General features: G+C 42.1%; 1 protein-coding gene across 1 annotated transcript; it reads left to right on the top strand.

The window, feature by feature from the left end:
• The first annotated feature begins 5,535 nt into the window (after positions 1–5,535).
• Positions 5,536–9,659, top strand: BCL2A1 (BCL2 related protein A1). The gene is made up of 3 exons (XM_059858518.1): positions 5,536–5,712; positions 6,756–7,302; positions 8,763–9,659. The coding sequence occupies exons 2-3, from the start codon at positions 6,883–6,885 to the stop codon at positions 8,865–8,867; spliced, it is 525 nt and encodes a 174-aa protein (XP_059714501.1). The 5' UTR covers positions 5,536–5,712; positions 6,756–6,882; the 3' UTR covers positions 8,868–9,659.
• Positions 9,660–10,619: the final 960 nt, after the last annotated feature.

The following is a 10,619-nucleotide window of genomic DNA, read 5'->3' on the forward strand; positions in this document are numbered from 1 at the left end:
CAGAGTGCTAACAGCCGAGTGTCTGCTGCAATGGTGCAAATCAGAAAAATGAGAAATGCAGTTAGGGCTGAAGAACCCTCCAGAAGGGTCATTTGGGACATTAGGTTCACAAGCTCTTCCTTGCAATTGAGTAATGAAGGAGATTTTATTCTACCACATGGAGCCCAGTTTTTTAGGCTATAGTGGATGGAATGACCTTCATAACAGCGGATTTGAGACTTCAGAAACATCCTGCCAAACAGCAATGTAGTCTGTGTCTTTTTCTTGTGCATCAAGGGTTTTTAAAAATTTTTATTAAAAAAGAGGCTGCAAGCAGTAGGCACCAGCACCACGACATTTTCATGCAAATACACATTCGAAAAGGTAATAAAATTACTGAATTAGGGTTCAGAAATGTGTTTTAGTATCAATATTTATTGTGAACATACGAAAATTACTGAAATCCTATTACACATTCGTTTCCTAATCATAATTTCCATCCAAAGATCTGGATTGATTATAAATGAGGAAAATATCTATACACTGTACATTTGTATTTTTGTCTATTTTATAACTTTAAATATTTCAAACCATTTGAAAGGGGAATAAAAACAAATGTGCCCCATACCAGAACCCTGCATGTAAAACAAACTAAAGATGAGTTATGAACTTCCACGAAGAGGAATTTATAGTAGAAATGCCAGTGTTGAAGCCTTCTTTTATAGGATCATCAACAGAGGGGATATGGAAAAAGGGGGGTAAAATGATTTATCAACAGAATACATTCTCTTCTAAAGAAAAGATATTTAATCTGTGGATCACAAACACTTGACTCAGGGCAAAGGTTACCAGTAGTACCATAAGAAGATGCAGCCTTGATTTAAATAATGGAGAAGTGCAGGAGCAGTTGCGGGGCTGATTTAAAAGATGGAGAAGCACAAAGGCAAGCACGCTCCTGGGAGGGCTGATGTAGAGGACTGCAAAGCTCCAAGGCACCCAGGTAACTTGTAATTGGTAAAGTGAGCTCGAATTTTAAAGTGATTTATTTTAAAAACACGAGATACACAAGCTTCTCTTGGAAAATCAAACAGCAAAGATTTTAAATGCATGCCTATCTTTATATTATTAATAGCTTTAATGAATAGCTGTTTTTTTTTTTTCAAAGACACCTGAAGGAACTGGGCACATATATCTTATCCATGCTCAATGGAAACTCTTTACCTAAATCTTGTTCATATTGTGGAATTGTCATCAAGTGGGACTCTGTATGCTAAGCAAGGCTCAGATATGTCACTGAAATGCTGTCTCACCACATTTTGAGTATCACCAGTGTCTAAAATAGGTTTAGGTGTTGAATGCCTGTCTCTCCTGGCAGCATTATGTTGCTGAAAAACACAGATCTGAACTAAAGCTGCTGAACAATCACAAATTACTCTGCACATGTTCATCTGCCTCAGGAGAATGAACCAGCACTCAAGACCACCCTTGACTTGTGACACTCTTGACTCATGGGTGCCAGGGACATACAAAGTTTTGGTTATCATTTTGAGGCATGAGTTCTTGGCTTTTTATTTCATGAATACTCAAGAGCAGATTTTCATTTTTTCCCCTTCTGGGAGCAAGTATTTTCAGCCATGAAGCTGACTCCAGTGTTTCTGCTGGCATCTGCAAGAACTTGCTAAGCTTCTACCAAGACTTGTTCATACTCCATTGGGAAGCTTAGGGACCTTTATATTTCTGTGGCTCACTGCTGCCAATGATGACTATGTGTTCAAATTCTCCTCATCCAAGATAAACATTTAGAAAGGCTTAGGAGAATGTAGAGCATGTGTTTGCACACATGCACATGATGACACATGACACATGCACAGTGGAGAAGTATGTTTGGCTGCTCCTTGACTTATGGTGATGACAGAACCAGGGATTCAGAGAAAACAACCTCTGACTTGAGATGAGTTACCAGGGGAAGTGACGAGGCAGCAGCTGAATCCTGAGTAACACAGCCAAAGTTGGCCATTCCTACAGTCCCCTTGGGTCTCTGGAATTCTACAGAGGAGTCATAAGGGGAGTTGAATGACCACCTTCTCATGTTTGAGTATGGTGCACCATGAGAACCATGGTGCACCTCCATTTGATCCATCCCCTCAGCCTTTCCTGTGTGGTATTTTGGGAGCAGGAGAGAGCCCGTGCCGAATTGTGTAGCCCTCAGTCATTCTAGATGGCACCACAGCTCAGCGGTGAGCTGGATTAGTTACTTGCTTTAGTTTGTGCTGGGGACCACTTTGGCTTTCCAATTAGCCTAGAATGCCTCAGTTGGCCTAGAGGATGCAAAACCAGCTGCATCCTCCCATCCTTTCTGGAGCTTGCTTTCAGGGCATGTCTGAAACAGTGAATGCAAGCTGGGTCAAAATCTCTCTTTCAGTTGCCACAGAATTTGAGATCCAGGATCCTGATATTTTGTCTCCATCCTAGAAACATTAGGAGATGGTCATAAATGTTTTAAAGTTAACTGCTCCCAAAATTAATGGAGATGACCTTTCCATGCTTTGGCTGCTTTGGAGGCTTTGGTGCTTCCTGGCTGGCAGAATTCATGGAATCAGAGAATCTGGTCTGGCTTGGAAAGACCCTTAAAGACCACCAAATCCAAACCTCCCTGATGTTGGCAAGAGCACCTTCTACTAGACCAGGCTGCTCAGAGCCCCATCCAACCTGGCCTTGAACACTTCCAGGGAGGGGGCAGCCACAACTTCTCTGGACAATTTGTTCCAGCATCTCACCACCCTCAAAGTAAAGATTTTTTCCTAGCATCTAAACTACACCTACCCTCTTTCCATTCGAAGCCATTCCCCTTCTCCTGTCATCCATGCCCCTGTAAATAGTGTCCCTCCACTTTTCCTGCAGGCACCCCTCAGGCTCTGCAAGGCTGGAATTAGGTCAGCCTGAAGCCTTCCCTTTTCCAGGCTGAACAATCCCGATTATCCCAGCCTTTCCTCGTAGGACCTGATCCAACAGGTCCATGTCCTTCCTGGGCTGGGGACCCCAGAGATGGACACAGCACTGCAGTGGGCTCCCAGAGCCGAGAGGGAGAATCCGTCCCTCGCTCTTTGGCTGCAGCCCAGTGCTTCGGGAAACACAGCATCACTTATTAACTTGGCTCATTAGCCGGCTACATCCCAGTCCCGCGGGATTTAGGTGTTTGCTGAGCAGAGAACCCAAAACCAGGGATGTGCGGCAGCGCTCCCCCGGCGCTGCAGCGCGGCCGGCTGCGACTAGATGTCAGCACTCCACTGGGCAAGCGGCCCCAGCGCAGCGCCGCCCGAGCGCAGCAGCATCCCTGGCAAAGAAAGGCCATCAAACCTGCCCGGGTCTCCTGCCAGGGCTGTGCAGGACAGCTGCAAAGCTACAGGTGAACAGAGCTGTTCTTTCGCAATGAAATCCAATACCACGCCAAAAAAATAAAAAAAAAAAAACGAAAAAGAAAAAAGAAGAAAAAAAACCACCCTGGTGCGGACCTCAAAAAGAGAAGAAATGGAGGGGAAAAAAAAAATCTTCAATAGTTTTGTTAAGGCTTTGGACTGTTCTTCCAGACAAAAAAAATCATAGTTCCCACAATCACCTGGAACTCTGGCAAGGCAGATGCAGCACGGATAGCTCAGCAAAGCTTTTGTTATTTGGCTTGGTTTTGTCTCGAATGCGACGAGATAACATCGTCTCTCACAAGTCAGTTTTATGAGGATCTGTCAATTCAGTCCCCATCTGTTCTGGAAAAATAAGCCTTTTCAGGTTAGAGTAGGATGTGGATTGAAATCCACAGGGCACAGATTTAAATAAAAGTATCTGAAGCCCCTTCCAGTTGCCAAGTAGTGAGGGGAGGGTTTGCATTTGAGCTTCCCTGTCAAGCTGGTTTCTGTTTCAAGCCTTTTATTAACAATTAACACTTAAAGTATATCCAGCAAAGAGGAAAACAAGGAAGAAGCAGTCCAGTGTATGAGAATGCAGTCTATGCAGCACTGGGGAGACAGAGCAGGTAGGAAAGTAGAGTTTCATTAATTCAGAGGTATTCACTTAAAGCTACAAAATGAGAATAAAGTCTGCTAGAAGCAAGCAAGACACTGCCTAATGTAAAAAAATGAGAATAAAAGCATAAAAGTAGCAGGATGCCAGAGATCCCAAAGCTGATTTCTTAGAGTGTTCAGAGTTGACCATCATCAACTTGTGTGTATAGACACATAAACTGTCACTGCTACTGAACATCCAACACTTGGAATTGCACCCTGCACTGCACACTATTGAAAACTTTGAAGGAGAGAGACCTGGGGCATTTTCAACTGCTGCATCCTGAGCTCTGGTCACCAGTGTCACAGCTGGCTGTTAGAGATCTCTGCTCAGAGCTGCCACCCCATTCTGGGAGCTGAGCCCTCAGCTTCACCTCAGAGCCCTTTAAGAAATCAAGAGACTAAGTAGCAGCATGTGCACTAAAATTGCCAAGGTATTACATTGATTTCTTTCAATAATGGTGACATTCATAGTCTTATTTCATCATCCTCCTCAGAATTCTAAATGCTCCACTGATGAAGAAACAGCTGCATCTCCTTGTGCTCTGCTACTATCAGAGATGAAGAAAACAAAACTGGTCTCCTTAGGTATTGTTCACTGTCCCCATATTCAACTGTTATATTCTCAGAGAATACCAAAAACTTTTCCTTAATCAATTGCTAAGAAATTCAGGAGTGATCTATAATTTCACAGACTGTGCTATAGAAAGAGGATTCTTGTGATGTCTGCTCTAGTACCTCTCTCAGCCCTGTTTACAGCAAGCATCTGACAGGAGGGGAGCTGGCTGGGTGAGCAATGATTTCCCTCTGCACCAGAAATTCCTGTCCAGTTTGAAAGAGTTAGGGACTGTTACGTCCTTTGTTTTTTTTTTCCCCATTTGCATTCCTCATAAAATGATAGCATTTTGCTGAAATCACTGAACATAACAAAGGCAAAGTCAGCCTGACAGCTCTGCCAAAGCAACAGCTGCAGGTACTGGATAGGAAACACCTCTGAACTTTCAAAATAAGCTTTGGTAAGAACATGAATGTATGAAAGAGGGGAGATCCAGCTTCCCACACCCAGCTCATTCCCATCCTGGCATCACATCCTTCCCTGGGGTAACATCTAACACTGGAGTTTTACAGCTTGCACTGTTCTCTGAAATAGATTTTCTCCCAAAAGTGAACACAACACCAAGCCCCCTCTCTCTTTGCTTCCAGGGGAAAGTGAGGGAAATAATCCTGAAGTGCTGGATGCTGTGCTGTGCTGGCTCCAGCTCAAGGTTTCAAGCCCTGCTATGATGGAAGATGACTGTGTCACTCTGGGCCAGACTCACCACATACAGAAATACCCTGAGCAGGAAGTGGAAACTACCCTGGTCTAGTCAATGGGTTTCTGCAAAAACTGTGATGTCAGAGCAGCAGCACACGCATTTAGGGGGGCTGTCTAGGGTTAGCAGTGTGTGACACCAGAGCTGTTTCACAGTCCAGACAGGTTTTCCCCAGTGCAATTAGGTGCCAGTGCCATCCTGACATCTGAGACTGCAGCTCTGCTCCTCTTCCATAAGTCTGAGCATCAGGGAGTGCCCAGGACTGGAAACAGGCTCACAGCCATTCCTAGGACAAAGAAAAGCTGTTGGTGTGGGGTGCTGGGAGTGCCTTTTGCTTTCAAAGGAAGAAGAGCAGTGAAAGAAAGGTGGGTAAGAAGTAGAGGGATAAAGAAAGATGGGGAAAGAGAGGGGTCTCCAGACATCAAACTGCTTGCTGCTCTTTGAAGCCTTTGCAATGGGGTGAAATTCTCCATGGACACATCCAGGCCCTTTAGCAAGATTGGATTGCCTCAGGAAAAGATGTTTGTAAGGAAAAAGCTGGCTAGATACCCCTGCCTCTTCTCCCAAAAATAACAGCTTGACAGAAAATTTGAATCTATGAGCAGTTGTAGGTATCATGATACTTCTTTTTTACCTGTCCTGAAAGATTCAGGTGGTATCACACATCACTGGCCCCTTATTTTCCATCCCATGTCCTGACATGCTGCCTGCATTAGCATTGTCTTTCATACTTATAACATCTTTTACAGCAGAGCTCCCCATGGGGGAAAGAAATCTTTGAAGCTTCCCATTCAAATCTTCAAAGAAGGACCTTGAAGAGCACTCAGAGAGAGTGTGGGAAAGTCTGGAACAGGGATAATGCTATAAAGCTGACTTTCCCTTTTGTCCATCCATAATTGTACCACTCTTGTGCTCCCACTTTTTGCACTTCCATAAAACTCCTTTAGTGCTGAAGAAAGTTTACCCATTCTTCCATCCTGTTGGGAATGCCTACCAGTTTCTTCACAATGTTGTGACCAGAAATAACCCATAAACCTGCAATACAGATTGCAGCCTTAATCCTGACAGCGAGGAGATTGGATTGGGGGTGCTGAGTGTCTTCATCTCCAGCAGCATGCACTTCTGGGCATGTTTTTTCAAGCCAAATGCCTAACCTTTGCAGGAACACACCATTCTTGGAATTTTTCCAGCCAAATGCCAAACCTTTGCTAGTGGTATGTAGCAAAAGTCCCTAGAAAATGCCAAGTTATGCTGCTAAGAATGTGGTAAAATCTGGTGGATTGTAGTTGCGGAATCACTCCATTTGGAGAAATAAATCACTCAAGACATAAAAGGAGACACTTTTTCTTTCATTTCCTCTGTGACATATTCCCCAACGCAGCTATTAAGTCACTACTACCTTTTACAGGAAATTCTGTGGTAAAACCAGAAAGATTCCATCAAAACAGACGAAACAAAAGCGTGTGCATGTCCTGTGGCTGCTCACTGCCGAGCCTGACTGCGAGCAGTGAGCTGCTCTCTGCATTCTGGATTGAATGGAAACTGCTGAGTTCTATTACGTTTATTACTTAGCTCAGGACTATCTGCAGTATGTGCTCCAGGAATCACACCTCGGACCAGCCCAGACCAGGGTTGCTCATGTCTTGAGAACCATTGCATCCTCTCTGCAAGACCAAACCGAGGAGGCTCTCAGGCCACTCCTGGACAGGATTGACATCACCTCTGTAGCTGTTGCCAAGAGAATTTTCAATGGAGTCATGGATGAAAAGTTTGCTGATGGAAATACTAACTGGGGACGAATTATGACCATATTTACATTTGGAGGTCTTCTCACCAAGAAGCTTCAAGAGCATGGGGTTCAGCTGACTGCAGAGGAGAAGGAGCAGATCTCTTATTTTATCACAGAGTACATCATAAACAACAAAGCCGAATGGATCGATGCGAATGGTGGCTGGGTGAGTTTCTCATTTTCCACCAAAGTCTACATTGGGAGATTTCATTAATTATTGCTATACTGTCAAAACCATTTTATTCAAGGTTTCCTTTGGTGGTTTAATATTTGCTGTCTGGAATGTCTCACTGAGACTTAGAGTGAGAGCTTTGCTTCTGCTTTAAACAGAACAGTGATAAAAGACAACTTTCTTTTTAAAAGGCACTTGCCAGTTTTGAATGACAGGATCATACAGTAATTCAGGTTGAGAATGACCTTAGAAAATCATTTGGTCCAGCCTCCCACTCAAAGCAGGTTAAACCACACTGAAATTTCCATTATTAAATCTAAAATTCAGTGGCATCCTAAGGTCAGGGCAGCAATTTTGCTTTCATAGAGAAGTTGGTCCAAAACTACTTAAGTTCAAGGTAAGGAAAGAATACACAGGTGTGATCCTCACAAATGAAGTCAGCACTTTTGCTGTGGATTTCAACAAAGCCATTATTTAATCCCCCAAATCAGTTTTACTTACAACAAATGTACTGGTAAGTACAACTGGCATTAAATCTTTTCTATTTGGACTGAGATAATCCTAGAACTTCCATCTATGAATGGTCAATGCTGAGAAAAATACATGTTACTAAGTAGACTGTTTTGCCAAGCTGCTGAAATTCCCATTCTGCCAGTGAAGGGAAGGGAAATATCCTTTTGCTCTGCAAGGTTTCATCGCACCAATACTTTTTTTTTTTTTTTTGCAGTGGGGGAATCTGAGAATCAATGACACCCATGTCAGTTATTTCCTTGGTACTTTTTCCTTTACTTATATGTAAATGTTACTTTTTCCTTCCACCCCCTCTCATCTCACTTCTCTCATATTTCCAACTACTTTTTTCCCCCTGATTTATTTTCTAGTGTCTTGCTTTTCCTTTTTTTTTTTTTTTTCTTTCTGCTTGTTTTAATCCTTCTCTGTCTGCAGCAGCAAAAAAAAAAAAAAAAGGTGATAGTGACTCTTGGCTCCTTGATGCATTGGATTTATTATAAAGGCTTATCTTTCCATCTCTTTCAAATAGAATCAATTTTATTTCAGAGAAGTATCAACTCCTGGCAACACTCTGTCATAATAGGTGGCTCATCATAGTAGAATAAGGAAGCATAAAGGAAGATATTTCTGGGTATATTAGCATCAGAAACATAGTACTTGTGCCATCCTGGAAGATGTGGGCTCAGCTGATAGAGTTCATGGTTGTTTTCTATTTACACAGGGAGGGCATAGCCTTGACTTGGAGATGAAACAAACATTCAGCAAGGTGCAGCTATTTTAGGTTACTATTTTTAAAGAGCTATTCATCTTTTGGAGGCAGAGCTCTGAAAAGCTGTCCCTCACTGCACAGTGCTGCAGCACTGTTAATCTGACACAGAGAGTGGTGTGGTTTCCCTACATGCTGTTTTTAAGCTGTCCCTAACTGTGTGTGTTCTTTTCCACAGGAAAATGGCTTCCTAACAAAGTTTGAAAGAAGATCACTACTGTCCTTCTCCAAAATTACAGCCCTGTTCATTGCTGTTGTTTCCTTGTTCAGAGAGTACTACTGAAGTCAAAGGATCTGCCATTCATGTGTAATCTAGAGATTGCCACAAACTTCACTTCTCAGCCTTCCTCCAAGCAATATCAACAAGAGAATAATTTCCTTCCATAATTTCTTTTTAATTTATTTGTATTTATTTTTACTAAATATGATGTTTAACATGCTATCCTAATTACCAAATCTGAAGATGAGATCCTTCCAAAGGGGAATCTGCACAACATCATGCAGCAATTCAAGTCCACCTTTCCAGGCAGGATTGCTTTGAGATCATTTTCCACATCCAGACAGCTCTTGGAATCTCTCTTGCATCTCCATGAAAGGACATTGTTTTAGTGAAATACAATCCAATGGGTTAAGAAACAAGTTTTCATGTCATTTGTTTTGTAAATGAAATACTACTGTAATGCATTTTATTGCAACCTCTGTATAAGAAGAAGCGGGGGGGGGGGATTTTTGTGAAGAAAAAAGAAATGGGAACTCCAATATAGAACTGGGTAGAAGTTACTGACACAGACTAAGCAATTTCTATGGGAAGAACTGTTTGTGGAAGATAGCAACTTAAAAATGTGCACTCACTTACTGTTACAGCAATGGTATGTGTTTCTGTGCTGTATTTTTTTAATAGCTCACATCTACAATGAATGTTCTTTCATATTTGTGTGATGTAGTCATCTGGCTGAACGTTTTTTAAACTAGATGTTTAAAAATAGGCAAGTGAAAATATTTTTAAATGATAAATTTGTGTAAATACACTAATATTTTAAGAAAATACATTAAAATATGTATTTTAAAGCCTTAAGAGATTGGTCTCATTTTTTCCAGAAAAATTGGAGCATGGGAGAAGATCTGTCTGAGTAAGATAATCTTAGAAGAATTATCAAAATGCTGCTGGAAAATCCAAGTAGTTTATGGATTTGACCTGAGGTCCATGGATGTCAAGACTTCCATTTTCTGTAGTACTTCTTTGGTGCTATCTGGTAGCTTGCATAAGAAACAGATATCTTGTGGCAAAATAAATGAACTGGATCAGCTCTGATGACAGTAACCAGTGTTTTGGGATACACTGTAAAACTCAGCAAATTCATAGAACTTCCAGGCTTTTAAAGTCTGGGGCAATTCATGATTTTACTCAAATTTCATTTGCTTTCCAAGGCTAAACAGTTTGTTCAAGAATTCATTCTAGAGGGGTTTTCTTTAGCTGTAGTGATTTTCCATTAGGGAACTAAGGCTGGGTCTAAACACCTTCTTCTTTTTTTAGATGTGTTGGGAGGTGAACCAAACTGAGCAGCAGCTGCCTGTGGCACACAACACCACTGTCCTCTGAGACAGATCCTCTAGAAAATCCAGCTTTGTGACACTGAGAACAAATCAGCCTCTTCTGTAATGGGCTCTCCATCTTTCATCTCAGCATAAGACACTTTTTTGCAGTAAGAACAATTGTTTACTGCAACAACCTGCCCAGGGATGTGGTAGAGCCTCCCTCCCTGGCAGTTTTCAGGATACTGAAAAGAGCACTAGATAGTTTCATCTAGGCTCCCTTTCCCAGGAAACGTTGGACCACAGGAGCTTTCAATGTCCCTTCCAGCCTGGGTTGTTCTGTGATTCCATGGTCTAACTTGGTGGGTTTAACCATAGAACACAAACAGATGTTAATGTTTGTTAGAGCATGTATTTCTCTCTCTCATTCCCTAGTGAAAACCAGAAATATTATTTAGCACGCAGGCAGGATTTGTAAGGTAAACTTTGTTGCTGTTGAAGA

This window comes from Haemorhous mexicanus, chromosome 13, assembly GCF_027477595.1.
Source record: "Haemorhous mexicanus isolate bHaeMex1 chromosome 13, bHaeMex1.pri, whole genome shotgun sequence".
Classification (NCBI taxonomy): domain Eukaryota; kingdom Metazoa; phylum Chordata; class Aves; order Passeriformes; family Fringillidae; genus Haemorhous; species Haemorhous mexicanus.

Coding starts and splice junctions, on each gene's coding strand:
- BCL2A1 (XM_059858518.1), top strand. CDS start 6,883: ATGGAAACTGCTGAGTTCTATTACGTTTATTACTTAGCTCAGGACTAT. Junction 7,303..8,762: donor TCGATGCGAATGGTGGCTGG/GTGAGTTTCTCA, acceptor TCTTTTCCACAG/GAAAATGGCTTCCTAACAAA.